Here is a 15,665-nt window from a genome sequence, read left to right as displayed (position 1 = left end):
CTTTGCTCATACTATTAATATTTTTATCCTATTAACAAATATCATCTATTTGTTACGAATGCTTTCTACAACCGAAAAGCATGAAAGACCATTCAAAAATATAGAGTAGTCAGCTGACTGGACCGAATCAAGCTTCTGTGACAGGCAATTCCAAACTTTTAAACGGGGGTTTTTATTCTCCAACAGGTCTAGCTGCATATCTGGAGGTGGCAGTAGGCTGGTCTGAACATGATAGGCAAGGGTTAACATTAGATTGTTTTTGAGATGCTTAATAAAACACTTGTGCATTTATGCTTATGAATAAAATCCCAAATCAGTTTTGTTTTTTTTCAATTGTTGTTCTATAACACACCCCCCAAAAACAGCCCTATTAGTCCTCTAATGTACCTAAAATCAAGCTCGTCATGCTGAGTTACTCAGGTGCAGTTTTAAGTAGAATTGTACCCCAGTAACCAATAGCTCCTTTGCAAATGCCAACACATAGTGGATATGTTCCTAACTTGTATTATATTATTATAAGGTGAGGTTTTTAACTTTCAATGCATACTCAAGGAACTTCAGGCACAACATCGGCAGTGTTATATTTATATATCCTTGAGGCCTGAGAAAGAATTTCCTTTCTTGCAAAACAATGTTTTTTTTGTTTACAGCTATGATTACAAGCTTGTCTTTTTCTTCACTGCCTTTGTTGGCACATTACTACATTTCTTCACATGTCAAGCAGGAGAATAGTCTGAAACCAGCTGCACTGTAGAGGCAAATGTTTGCTTCTACAGACATTGCTGACTAGTGATCAAAAACTTCACAGGGTAGTATTGAGTGTTAGATTGAAGCAAAACAAAATGAAAAGAAAAAATCCATCTTTGTCCTTTGTCCTTTTCAACACATTATTCTACACAGACAGTATTGTCCGAAAAGCAACCCACAGTCTAATTAGTTGAGTTCATTTACACATATTTAGTCATTATTGTCCTATTTATGTTTTTATAAGTAAATTAGGCATTTGCTATATTTAGTTTATAATTGAGCCCTGTACTGTTGTGGACAGGGGCAGCAGCAAAACATATTTTTGCCAACCAAAAAAACCCATCCAGATAAATCAATATCAGTTTTAGTGTATGCTATATTGAGAGTACTTTAACTGCTTTGATTTTCCATCAGACAGCCTGTTCCCGCAGGGAAGCTGTTAATATCTTCTGTTCCCTATTTATGATTTCTTCAAAGTCACCAGACTGTTGACAAAAAATGTAATTTTAGCTCAGTTAACACAGAAACTCATATCGTTGTTTTGATCAGTTAGTTTGAGTTATTGTGTGACTTTGGTGAATCTGAACTAACTCTTTTTAACAGCAAAGTCACACAATAACACAAACTGATGGAGGCGGCAGTAGACCAGCAGCTCCTGTGTTCAGTGATGTTAAATCACTGTTTTTCTCAATAGAGTCTGGCTTTGAAGAGCAACTTAACAGCTTCATTTCCCTGTCGGAAATTACTGACGGCAAGGTAAAGCATGGAAAATATTCCAAATAAGGTGTACACTTAAACTGATATTGATTTTTTTTAGGTGGCTAAAGCTAGTTTTGTTGCTCATCCCTCCACAGCAGCACATTGTTTAGATTCATGCCGGACTCCTGCCTGCCTCCTCAAACTTGGAGCGTGCAAACTGACATCCATAGTCAGTGTATCACCTACAATAGATAAGTAATTTATACAACCCCCTTTCAAGAGATCCGAGCTATCCCTTTAACACCAGTGGAAACATTGCATTGATCTGAGCCCAGACAGTGACTCATAATCTTTCATTTTGTTGGTCGCTTATTAATCAAGAACAAATGTCTGACTGAGCTCTCTCTGTATTAAGCTCAACACTTATAAGTATAAGTAATAGATCTTTCTTTGTTCCATTTCTTCCCTTCATTTGTAAAGAATAACATGAAGAGCCATCAGAGAGGAAAGCGAGTGTGTTTTTCTCCCTTTATACTGATGCATCTTTCATTGTGGACACTCTATCCTGTCATCATAAGCTAATGACGTTGGTCAGTTGAGGAGACTTTCCACTGGCTCACTCCCAGGGCGTTAGCTGCAGGTATTTGGTGATGACCCATCCTGTCTGAGGTTTCTGGCTTTTGATTCTTAACAGGCTGTCTCTGTCCTCCTCATTCAGCTCCAACACACGACCTGGTCTGTGTGCAGTGACTGTTGACTTATTTATTAAGCTTATAGGCAGAAAAAGACAGAAAATATAGTGTTTGGTGTTTCGAGTGCTTGTTTTTGCATGTGTTAGTTTGTGTGTATAAGAGAAACAAAAGCGTTGATCCCACACCCTCATAGTCTTTGATTGTGATTTGATGGACATTTCATTTCTCCCTCCCCCTCTTCTCCCTCATCGTCCCTCGTTCCCCAGCCAGCAGCCTTCACACAGCCTTTTAGCACCCTTGTCAATGCAGCCCTCCTATTCTGCTTTTCTATTCATAGGACGCACATACACACACGCACACATTTCATAGCCCCCTTTCAACCCCGGAGACACCAGATGAGCCCCACGGTTCTTCACAAAGGAACCCCTCCTGTGTCTGACTGTCCCGAAATCTAGTTTCGGCTCACACAAACACACACACACAAACAGATAGAAGCTGACTAGCATCAAGTTTTGACCACTTATGGTGACAGTCAATTGTGACCTTTATTAACAAACAAACTCTGACTAGTAAACAATAATCTGTATTTGTCATCAGCCATGTCAACAGCTCCTTCATTTAATAATTTAGTTTATATTCATTCATTCATCATATCAGCCAACAGGGATATTTCACTCACCACAAGGATCAAATGGTCTCTTTTGAAACTGTAATGTTTTATAAAAGCAGAGAAATCCTTTTGTCCCTTACTGATCAACTTAGTGTCGCCCATTTGTTCAGACAGACATATGAGATGAGACAAGGCAGCACACATTGGCCTTTATAATTACTGGAAATCCACAAAACGAGGCGAACACTCTGAGTATTCATTGTGGATCAATAACATAGGTCAGCGATTATCAGCTGACAGCTCGCAGACTACATATGGTCCACCAAAGCTTCCCATCCAGCCCGCAGTATATTAATCATTTCCAAAAATATTCAGAAGGAACAAAATGTGTTATATTTAGGACATCTAGCATTTTATTTGCTTTTTGTATAGAAACCAAAAATGGAGATGGAAATAATTTTATTAGGTATGATTTACTAACCACAAATATGTGTTTCATCCAGGGATGCTAAAGACATTATAATGCAAATCTATCTGTCAGCTTATTTTTAGCAAGTAGTACCTATGCATCAAAAAGTGACAAAGCAGCATTCAGAGTTAGTTATGAATTTACAAAAAGATTGTGTGCAACAGTTAGCCTTCTACCTTCTCATTTCCTCTCTGTCACTCCCTCTTTCTCTGTTTCTTAAACAAATAGTGGAGTGGACAGATTCAAAGGTCTGGACCTAGGGAAATATTTTCATGCAAGAATACTTACATTATTTTATTTTTTAATTTTTTTGTTTTTGTTGTTGTTTTGTTTTTATTTTGTTATTTTTTACCACATCGTCTTATTTGACATTTTGTATTTTTTAAATTTTTATTATGAAAATAATTGCAATGAATTATTAAATTATTATGAATTAAAGTATAAGACAATTATAGGCTCATTAGGTCTAAAAGAAATTTTAATAACAGTGTCTGCTTAAGAAAGTTCTGGCCCCGACATGTGGTGAAAATGTAGTTGTTGACCCCTGATGTAACTGATTGAGCTGCTCATTTAGCTTTCTTTCCAGTTCGTGAGCTGCTTTGATTCTTTGACAGTGATGAAGCTTGATTTTGTTGTCTCGATTTTCAGGTCTTTATGTGATGTTTTTCTGCTAAAGAAGTGATGCGCACATTTTTGATGATATTCTGATGGTTGGCTGCAACATTTCTGAGCAGAGAGATGTGTTATATTGACCATACAGATACAGACGATACTGCACATCTAATCACGTATATATGTGTATATTTGTTTTAGTGATGCTTTATTTAAGTGATGTCTTGCAGGAGTTATCAAGTGTCTCAAAGTTTGGAAGCAGTTCCCAAGTGTCTGAGGAATAGGTGTCTCAATGTTTACATCACTGCATGTGCAAAAAGGATTTTCACGCGCGTGCTTGTGTCTTGTTTTCGCTCAAACTTGTGTCAAATCACTGGTGTCTCACCCGCCCTAAACTTTTCTGTCAGCACCTTTGCTGCCAAATGTTTTCACATTTCACCCTTGGGTCTTCATTGACATGAACCCCATTCACACATATTGGAGTGTGGTACTGGGGCGCAACTATTCAGTCACGTCATTTTGAACGATAACTGAAGTCAAAGTTACACTTTAATCAATATTAAAGGTATACTGTGCATGATTTTCCCAAAAAATGTATAGACTCACACAGAAATATCATCATGTCATCATGTATGACCCTATGTCATATATATATATACACACACAGTTTATATGTGTGTGTGTATTTGTGTATTTTGTGTGTATTTGTAGATAGATAGATATGGGTCATGTCTTGTTGACTTGCTTGTCTTCTCACCATGTTTTTGAAAGAAATCAAATATATGTGCTCAGATTTTATAGGGTTAACTGTCTATTTTGTCACTACTTCTTTCCATTTCGGTGGCTAACATTTAGTGTTGTGGCTCATTGACAGGCGGCTATCTGGTGAAGGTGCTGCCTCACTATGCAAACAGTTTTGAAGGCAGCAGATAGATTTGAAAGTAGCATTAGATGCTTGGATCATTAAGTTTAGAGCATTGTAACTCTCCTAAGAGAAGTTTCCCTGCATTTCCTGTGCACTAAGATTGACCAGAGCGTACACACACATGCATACACGTACATGCACGCGCGCACACACACACACACACACACACACACACACAGAGTTCAGTCAAATACACACCAACTAACACCAGCCAGTTTCCAGAGGGAGCTTGTGATTAGCATGCAAATCTGTAAAGACCTAGTTATTCTATCTACCTCTTCACCCTCCTCTCTGTCTCTCTCTCACACACTCACACACACACACACTGACTAACACACCTCGTTTCCTCCAACACTATTCTAATGAGGTGATGACCAGTCTCTTGTTATAATTGCCTCAAACTCCTTTTAATTTCTTTTGAGCGTATTAATCATACATAGAGTTATTTAAAATCGCATAAATTAATCTTAGATTAAACAGACCCTTCAAAGGCTTCAAACAATTAAAGAGTTAGGTAGAATTTCCCCTGGGTTCAGGCCGTTTCTATTTGAGCAGAGCAGTCGCAGGTGATTATCCCGTTTTGATGTGGCCAGACGGTGATTAATGTAACTTAAATGAGTCCTTCCCCTGCCTCACCTCTGTCCATGCACCGCTACGACAGAAAGTCAAAACACCTTCAGTGACCTAACTAAGGAGTAGTTATTCACTCGCTTTATTTATAACTCTTCCTTCACGGGTTTCATACTTAATTTAAGCTGCAGGTAATTTAATTATTAGGGGAACATATGCATGTGTGTGTGAGAGAATAATATTTCTAATATATGCAGTATTGGGGTGTGTGTGTGCACCTGTTTGCATCTGCATCAAAGCAAAACTCTTGACATAGCTTATGCCTAACATAACTGTGAGTCTGCAGATAACAGGCTGATTTTTCCCAGCCCAGGAGTCTTCTTTGTTGTGTGGTCGGCTTTCAAGATAAACCTGAAGGATCACATGACAAAAAATAAGCCACAGAAAAAGAAGAAAACATCTCTATATTTCGGGGCAGTATCACTCTTTGTTGAACTGCTCTCAGCTCATGGACATGTGATCTGTGACAGATCCCGTTTTTCCACCCAAATTAGCACTTGCATGCAGGATTTTCCAGAGGCGATTATTAATAGTTACTGAGACCGATAACCGGTATTTGTAACTGATATGTATTTACAATAAAACTGGAAATCTTTCTCAGTATTAAGAATTTTGAATATAACAAACTCCAACACAAAACCTTGTTTTAATACCTTTAGCAAATGTTTAATTAAAACTTTGAACATCATATACAGCATGTACCCTGCAACTTTTTAAATAAAGTTCAGTGAAAATGTAACTAAAAAATGAGGTTCCTCCCATGATGACACTTTTCTTTTAACTTTTTAACTAATTAATTTTATCAGCGATCATTAAAATAAAATACAGATACAGATAATCAGCAAAATGCCAAATATTGGCCCCAATAATCAGCCTGGCTGATAATCTTTTAACTCAACAATTTTTAAACCTGGAAAAACCTGCTAAAAATAGACAATGGACTTCTTTCCCATTGCAAGTAGAAAGTGCATGGAGGCCAGTGAAAATGTTACAGTGGTTACTTCTTTTTTATCTCTTATTCAGTCACTCAAACTCGGTGCACACTGAATTTTGAACAATATTTGAATAACGATAGTTTGTGGTGGCCCATCGTTGCATCACAATGGCAAAGAGGTGAAAATTAGTGTGACCTCCTTGGTGTCAGCTGCTGATCGGAGGTAATCAGCAGTGCCCACTGCAGAGTCATTTGGCCCGGAAGTGATTACCAATTGTAATCTTTCCAATTAATTACAAAAGCCTGATGCTAGCCGGTGTTTTTTTTTTTTTTTTGTTCAGTGGGCTTAAGAGCAACAAGTACTCCGTGATTAACTATAAAGGGCCACAAAGCCAAAAAGTTACAATGGTACAGGTTCCCTTTACTTCTCTGATGTGTATTCAAAATATACATGTTGGAAGCTCTCATTGCCACCTGCTCTGTAAAGATCAGCGCTCTGCTGCTCTAGAGGATCTGGAGGAAGTCCACTCTGTCAAACATGCTTGATATTTGCGACGTGCCGCTTATTTTGCCACTCTGGAAGATTGCAATGGTGTATGGTTCATAAAGTCTGATTGTGCCCGCAACCTCATTAATCTTTAGAGTTTTATCTTGCTATTTTCAATTTAGCTTGCAACAACAATAAAACAAGGACAAAGGACAATTAAGTTTAACTCTGACTAAACAGTGTCTTGACAAGGTCCATTTAGTGGATGTTACTGAGCTTTCAGTCGTATCCAGTGTTGGAAAACGAGGGATGTACCTGACTCAGAACTGTCACTTGAATCAGATTCGGCTATTGAACACAAATATTTCACTATTTGTTCATGTTTTCCACAGATTTAGAGATTTCAGACATTATGGCATAAACATGCCAGTTTAGCTGTCTGAGCTAATGCAAGCTAATTACGTTAAAGACGGATCGTAAATGTGCAACAACATTTTTTGCAGACTCAAAATATCAAACAAAAGCCAGAGATTGTATTGTATTAAGTGGCTTTGTGCTATAAATTCACCACTTAGAAGCAGAAGGCAAAAGATATCGTTATCTTGGAGCCTTACTGGTTGATTTTTTTTTCATACCTTCATACCTTCCTGAATTTTCACAGGGGTATGTGATATATGAAGGTGTAAGTGTGTGGCACTAACAACGTCTTATCCCTCCACCACCAGATGTTGCAGTGTCCTTCAGCTCAGCTGCCTGTTCCACCAGTAAAGACTGGAGACTGAACTCTACATACAATGAGTTTAATGTAAAGAGATGTCCCTGTATTTATGACAGTATTGAAAAACATACCTTTAAGATTCCTGAATACCCTGGTACACCATCATACTGTGATACCAGAAAGCAGCGTGACGGAGAGAAACACTCATTCTGCAGCTAAACATCCCCAAAACACTGCAGACACTGAGTGATGAAAAAACTGAAAGAGTTGCTCAACTTGAATAATCTCATTGACTGAGGGGTCCCCAAATAATAATAATAATTTGAACATTATTTTTTCAAGGAGCAGCCCTATCAAAAGTAAATGGATTTGTAGATGCTTAAGATGATTTAGATGCAGAGATAACTTTTTTGTTTAAGCTTTTAGTTTAGTTTAGTAAAGTTGAACTGTGCTGCTGGTTTTCTCAGGTCCAGCGATAGCTATCCGCACGAGTGATTTTGTAGTTTTCATTCCTGTCCACAGTATTAGTGGAAATGGCAGAGGGGGAACAAATATTTCTCAAAGCTATTTGGTTCATTCATTCAGTCTTTGTTTGAATGTAGGTGATCTGCGGCGAGTGGAGTCCATAGCAACAGTCAAATTCAAGTTACACTAGGTTACAGAAACAAAATAGAACAATCTGAAATTATTACAAGATTACTTTACCTCTTCAGTGAACATGTTTTTCTTCTCTTCAGTGTTGTGTGTTGATGATGTTTAGTGACGATCGCTTGTCTGTGGATAGTTGCTGAGCTCTGAGGGAAACAGGAAGAGATCCTGCTTGTCTTTGTGACAGAGATGCTAGGTGGGGGTAGAATTAAAAAACTGAGAAACATATTGTTTTCCACTTAAAGGACTTTTTGTTTTTCATCCATGTTGGTGTTAAGTTTCAGATTGAATCTTGACATGGGAATCAGTAATTGAGTTAATGTGTTTCTACAACATTGTGTGTAACTGTGGTGTGACGAGCCACGCTCCTTCATCCAGGTCAGATTCCAGCAGATGTGTCTGGCCTGTCAGGGTTAATTTGTGGAGCAGAGGTAGAGCTGGTTTAAAAAAAAAAAAAAAACATCGCTCAGGACTTCCTTCTTTATTTCTGTATCACTCCCTCTCTACTGAGGCACAGAAGAATGATTGATGAGATGGGTATTCAGCACATAGGGGCACCCAGGAGCGTCCACTCCACCCGTCTCATACTGACACACACACACATGCTCACACTGATATGAGAGTAATTAACCTCAGACTGTGTTAACCCCAGCTGCCCATTAGAAGGACAACAGGATTGATGGAGCTCCCCCCAGTCCTTAACAATCTCTACAGTTTGTGCAGGATTAAACTACGCTGGAGTGTCTTAACATGCGTCTTTAAAATATAAAACAATTAACAAACCGTGTGATTGTATGATCACAGTCAAAAGGAGTGAGACAAGAAAGAAGGCAAACAAGTAAATTTAATAAAGAATTACAATAACTCATAAATGTATTCACCCTTCATGTGACTTTATTTTTATGTACTGTACGTATTCTTCAGTTTAACATATTTTCCAGCGTAGCCACAAATAGACAAGAAGGATCCCAGGAGGGAGAAAGTGGACCGTCACTAAAAGTCTGTCCTACTTTGTTGCTAATCTTACATTGTCTGCACCAGTTTGGATGTTGCTGGCGGGTATTTTAACGCTGAATACACAGCTGACAACAACACTGCTCACTTTGAGATCATTTTCTGCGTCAAATCTGAGTCAAACTATGCCGACATTATAGTGAGATTCAGTCCTCATATAGACAAGATGTGCTTTTTTGCATATGACTTACAGCCCTGCATATAAATTTAAAAGAAGTTTTGAAGTGTTTCGGCTGATGGGAAAATATTTCAGTGTTTTATGAGAATGTCTTAAGGGTCTTAACCATGAGTGCATGATTAGAAAGCTCATTACTTAACCGTCCTTGTAAGCCTTTTCTCCAAGTTTAAACATTATATTCTGACTATAGCTCAGCTGGTGCACAAATTTTGAGGCCATTACCGAAACCGTTATTTAAAGGTCTATTGTGTAGGATTAAGTGGCTCTATACTTTTTGTTCTACTTTCTTTTCATAGTATGCATAAAGTAACTCTTTCTGACTTTATTTGAACACAAGGCCTATGGGAAGTGTGCCACACTTTGAAACCATTTTTTGTAGTGGCCAAAGAGTGCAATTACAACTTCTGGGTCCATCATGTAATGCCATTGGACCCAAAATGACATTTTTTCAGTTGACTTACAATAGGAAAGAGACATCTACGCATCACGGTGTGATCCCTTCAGTTCAGTAACATTTCGAAAGTCTAGAGAGGCCACACGACTGAATCATTTTCATCCCTGTTCATGTTAACAGAGTACTAAACCAAAAAGTCTCTAGTGCATTTGTTCTATGGGCTCCAAGAGATGATAAAGATCTGAGTAATTTCATTCAACGGAAATCAAGTTTTTTGGCTTCATGCACCACTGAGCAATTTTTATAGGCATGACAGGGCCCCGCCTCTAACGCTTTATCCAGTTCTTTTTTTTACATCCATAGTCAACACTGCTACCATGTTCTCATCCCAACTCGTCACATGATGCTGCTGTCAGTGACCTTCCACGTCTACTTATGACGTTTTAGGTATCCTACTGCGTTAGCTGTTAACGGTGCAGGATGCTGTTACCGTGGTGTCAACAAATGCACATGGTGGGATGAAGCAGCATGGCCCTTATGTTTACACAACAGCACAGACTGTCACCATGGTTACGATTAGAAAACAAAGTCTCGGTTGGTTAAGTTTAGGCAAAAGAAGCACATGGTAAGGTGAAGAAAAAAGAAACACATCCACACAGAAAGCGAACTCCAGACTCCACACAAAAGTCAGCTGTTTGTGGGACACATCCACCTCCCTGCCCGCCCTATAAGCGCGCTCACGCTCATTATATAACGTAGTAACCAGCAGCATTATTACCTGATGCTGTCCTTCAGTATATCATGTGCACGCAACTAGCTCTGTTTGGCCACATTTTCAAGTGGTGCTGCCCATGCGCATTGCATGTGGACGCACCTGGTGCCATCGAGCTGTCCGCCAGCATATAATAAAAATGTCCCCAGCTATGCCCAAGCACGTTCTCATCTGACGCTGTCCAGCCGCGTTCAGGTTTGAGGAGGAAGATGGCTTTTGGCGTCGTGCTCATACGTCAAAAGCTCTGACAGAGCGGCATTATTTGACAAGTTCAGATTGAGAACGGGCTGACGCTGCTGAGGAGCTGATCGTCTTGTTTGAATAAACTTTGCTGTCACTGGACTAAAACAGACAGGTGTTCCTTGCTAATGTTCATTGAGCACCACCATTAATTGATTTGTACAGTTCGAGCGTAAAAGCTGCCGATTGGGGCCGTACAGAAAGTCTGATTAAAATGTAAAGTGTGAGTTAACACAACCAACAAGATTAATAAATAAAATGCACAGTGTCTGTCCGTCTGAAATTGAGTGACAGTCTCTTTTTGTTAAGCACGGATATCACTGAAATCAGTGTTGACAAGTTCATTTAAACTGGCCGGCTGCAGCGTTGTTTATCTAATTGGACATCTAGACACAACAAATAACATTCGTGGTCAGCCTCGGTTGAATTGTCTCATTTACAACCTCCTCCCCTCTCACCTCTGACCCCTCTGTGACCTCCGTGACCTCTGCCTCTGGTCGGAAAGTCCCCCAGATGAGGTCGTTGATTGGGACTGTTGTCGCTGAAATATCACATGTGACATCTCTGTTTCAGTCCTGCGGCAGTAACAAGTGAACACGTTTAACAAACTTAATGAGCTACAAATCAGCAGAGACTGGTCGAATGTTTGTCAGTTTTCTGGAGCTCATTTGTTGAACCTGTTAATGGAAATCAGTCTAGATTAAGTCTGTATAAAAGAGAATTAATATCATATTCAAAAGCATTTCTTAAGTCATTTTTAAATAGTTGTCAATGACTGTTGTGTTACTGCCTGTTTTATTACAAAGCTCATTTTACAACCTGTTATGAGTTGTGTAGATCATTAAACTCCAAAGATATTTCTTAAAAATGCCCTGACAAGCCATTACTTAAACGTTTAGCATTTAAAACCAAATCTGTTGCACATGAATATTTAAGAGGGTTTAACGATGTTCCCGTTTAGTTTATTTGTTTTTTATTATTATTTCTTCAATCATGATTAAGAATAATTATTTGAAGTGGGACAAAACTAAACACTCCACGTAAAGGTGTAATAATGTTTGTGGCTCCCATCTGTTCGATCATAAAAATTATATTGCAGGATAGGTCTAACTTTTTTTGATAGCTGTTAAAAAAAATTTTTTTTCCTGTTTTAATGAGAAAGCTCATTACTTGTTATTTTATGGCCACTTCAGTCCAGTTTTTCCGTGGCTGATAATTAATCTGAAGGTCATGTGTATGGAGTAGGATTAGTGGAAGCAGATATTTATTAATGCAAAAATTTGTTTTGAAAAATTAAATTGCCAAGGAAAGTGAAAATATGTTTGAATAAATATATTTTAGAAATGTAAATTTTCCAACTCAATTTGCAAATTGAATATGAGACTTTGGAGTGAAGGTGATACTGGTTGAATTTTGTCTTTTAAGTAGAATTTCTAATTTGGATTGTCAGTGCAGTTAAGGCTATGATAAAAAAGAAAAAAGAAAACAGCTACACGTATGTGCTTCAACAATTTCAGTCTGAAAGATAAATCATAATTTCAAAAATGTGTGTTATTATATCGTTATGTCTCCTAAAGTGTCTGCCTCTGACTATACTGACATGTATCTGTTGACACGGTAACGGGCTGCATCATCCACACCATTCCACTACGTGCATTTGTTGACATCACACAACAGCGCAAAAAGTCACGCATGGAAAAAGGCACATGGTAAGGTGTGCAAAACACCCACACGAGATGAGAACTCCACACTCCAACACGAAAGTCGATTGTTTGTTGGACTTATCCACCTCCCAAACTCAGCTCATTATTAATATTGCAAATCCGAATCTTGCAGAAAAAACCTTAAAGCAAAGTTAACCCCAATTTACTCTGTCTGTTGTTTTCTTATCAAAAATGATCTCCTGTCTTTCTCTTTATTTTTCAGGATCATTCCTTCATCATACAGTTTAACGATGGAAATGCTGAGGTGGTGTCGATGTGGGTTTGTCGCTGTCTGGAGGAGAGACGAGCTCAGCAGGCTCAGGGACACGTCTGATGCCCTCCTGCTGTCCACCCAGGATGGACCGGGACGTTTGATCCTAAACCTTGAACACTTATCAAAGGCTTCAGGGTCAAGTACGTCCATAATGCACTGTAGAAGTGACTCAATATACACAGACAAAAATCACTAGATGTTACAAACTTTATGTGAGTAATTCTTTATTTAACAGCACTCGTGCGCCATGACAATGAGGAGCTCACATCCTTTGAAGTTTGCATCTTAATCTCGAGACGTCTGCGCTTTCTTTCTAATGTGGGTCTCCATCCGCAGCTTCGTCCACACGCTTTTCGGGAGTATAAAGAAATGCAGTGGGGCACATCACAGTCTGATGAATGGAGATAAACAGTCCTGATTCAAAGGACAAGAAACAACTTTAAATCTTTAGTCTGCAATACGTTGGCAGAGTTTCACTCTGTTTCTGGGGTGGTATCTCAAATAGCCGTCTTGTGCTTTACTGTTGACAGCCCTCTAGTGAATGTTAAGGTTTTTGCCTGTGAGTAACTGCCCATGTGTGTGCCTGTTTTTCCAGTGGTGTAATTTATTACCTCAGAAAACTTATTTTGTCACTGAAATGGCAACACTTTCCCCCAAAAGATTACCTGTTTATATTTTCTGGACTAAAGAAAATGTATCCAGTTATTCCCTTATCTTTGAGGTCGAGGTATTAACAGAACTGATAACCCGCAAAAATTATAATTTGTATATTAATTACTCACAGCCTGTTAAGTGGAATTTGTGAAGAAAAGTTTCTTACATGGCGCCATGGTCAATGAAGCACCCAAAAAAAGCAAACATTCTTCATGAATTTAAGTAAACGGGGTCCACGTTTAACAACAGCAAAACTTTCTCAAAAATACATTAACAAAGTCACACAGCTCTTGCAGTATAATTCAGGGCTGCTCCGCCAAAGTCGAAGTTTCGAAACGTCAGTTGGAGAACCCACTCGAGTAAGATTCTTCAAGTCGGGCAAACTTTTTTTTTTTTTTTGTCAGTCGATGTGCAGTTTACTTCTGAGGACGTTTCGTTCTGTAGATGTAGTTGTCGAGTTAATGCTGCTCACTTTTACGCTGCTCTTCAGTACAGGCAGCTGCAGACCCAGAGTGAGTCTAATGTGACAGTGGACTTACCAGGAGGAAGAGACGTTTGGTCCAGTCAAGTTCTGAGATAACATTTTTTTCTGCCTTTTGCTTCACAGCAACTTTTGACGATACAGTCTCTGGCTTTTTTGATATCTTTGTCAGCAAAAATACATTTACAACCCATCCTTAACATATTTAGCATGCATTAGCTCAAAGAGCTAACTTGGCTTGTTTATTGTATTATGTGAACATTTCTGTCACCCTGACTGTGCAGTCGAACTCTGTTCAAACACTAAATGCAAATAAGAAACAAAAATATTCATATTGAACAGCCAAATACAGTTCAAATGACATAATTTCTTAGCACATACCTAATATAATGCATGCTTTATTTATCCAGTGGTATGTGCAGTACTACCAAAACACGTGCATTTTCGCTGAAATGTTGCAATACAAAATGCTTTTGCATTTGAGTGGCGTGCCGTGAGCGTGCTTGAGCACTCACGTGGGAATGAAGTCAACCGTGTAGCTTTCTGTTGATAAATGTTGATGACTTCAGCTCGTGAAAAATGATGACCACTTTTGGAATTTCTGTAAACGTGGATACAAGAAAGTTTTCTTCACAAGTTCAATGTAACACTCAGTGAGTAATTGATATATAATTGATCAAGTTTGTGGGTAAAGTATTTTATTTAAGTGAATTCAAAGCTCTGTCTTCTTCAAGAGGTGTGTTAGTGAACAAATAGCCTGCAGTATCAATGAGTTTGAGTGCAATGAAAAATTATCATGCATCTTTTCTTGGTTTTTAAGGCATAATAACCAAACAGATTATTGTTTAAACTCATCTGGAGGAACCAGGGTATCTTTCTGTTTAGGTTTTTAGTGTCTAACTCTGTTGCACATCCTTTATTTCAGTTTGCACAGACAGCCTGATGTTGAACGCCACTGAATGGAAAGTTCACTTTTTTCTCCACTTTCATTCAGCAGCACTTTGTTTTTCTTAAGATCCGTTAAGTATAAGACCAACTAGAGAAACATAACAGAAATAATTTCTCTTCCTCCCCATATGACACTTTTTTGATTCAGAGTTACAGTTTTATCTGTTTTCTAACCAGTAAATCCTTACTTTAGCAAGATATGTTCTTAATATACAGAAATTATGCTGTTTTTTTGGATTGCCAAATGAGATCAGATGATTTACTGTAGAGGGGAAATATTAATGCAGTGCACTTAACACCAAAGACCACTGATGACCCAAATGGTGACTGAAATGTATCTCTCACTACTAAGACAAACATAATGAGGTTAGTGACTAAAATGATTTGCTTTGACAAGGTCTTCATGTGCAGCTGTTGAAATGTGCAGAGCTCAAGTGCAATTAAAAAACATTTCTCCCACAAACGAACAGTTAACACAGCCTTCAGTGACATGATGTGTGCAGTGTGAACGGCGCTGGAAACGAATGTAACGACAGGGCATCAGCGCGACACAAAAAGCTTAAAGCACCAGGTTGTTATACATGTGGTGAGTAGTTTCTTCATTCCACTGTTGGATTTGATTTTATTATCTGTGACAATGAGGAGACACAAGGTTGATAGATTTTAATCACTAGCCTCTTGACTGTCATCGAATTCTCCAAGATTTATTGTATTTTTACATGACGAAGCCTTCAGTAGGTCTTTTGTTTCCATAATTTTGATTGTCGAGCATCTTGTTTCCAGAATGAGTTATTTACTTAGGATTCTTGCCACTTGAATAACATTTACTCTCCTTT

General features: G+C 38.5%; 1 protein-coding gene across 1 annotated transcript in view; it reads left to right on the top strand.

Moving 5' to 3' along the window:
* map2k5 (mitogen-activated protein kinase kinase 5) overlaps positions 1-15,292 on the top strand; it is a 71,306-nt gene extending 56,014 nt beyond the window's left edge. Inside the window, exon 22 of the mRNA XM_042491776.1 lies at positions 12,696-15,292. Within this exon, the coding sequence (XP_042347710.1) occupies positions 12,696-12,806 (111 nt within the window). The 3' untranslated portion in view covers positions 12,807-15,292. The remainder of the gene's footprint in view (positions 1-12,695) is intronic.
* Positions 15,293-15,665: the final 373 nt, after the last annotated feature.

The sequence above is a fragment of the Plectropomus leopardus genome, chromosome 1, assembly GCF_008729295.1.
Source record: "Plectropomus leopardus isolate mb chromosome 1, YSFRI_Pleo_2.0, whole genome shotgun sequence".
NCBI classification, from domain to species: Eukaryota; Metazoa; Chordata; class Actinopteri; order Perciformes; family Serranidae; genus Plectropomus; species Plectropomus leopardus.
This window is presented reverse-complemented; position numbering and strand designations above follow the sequence as displayed.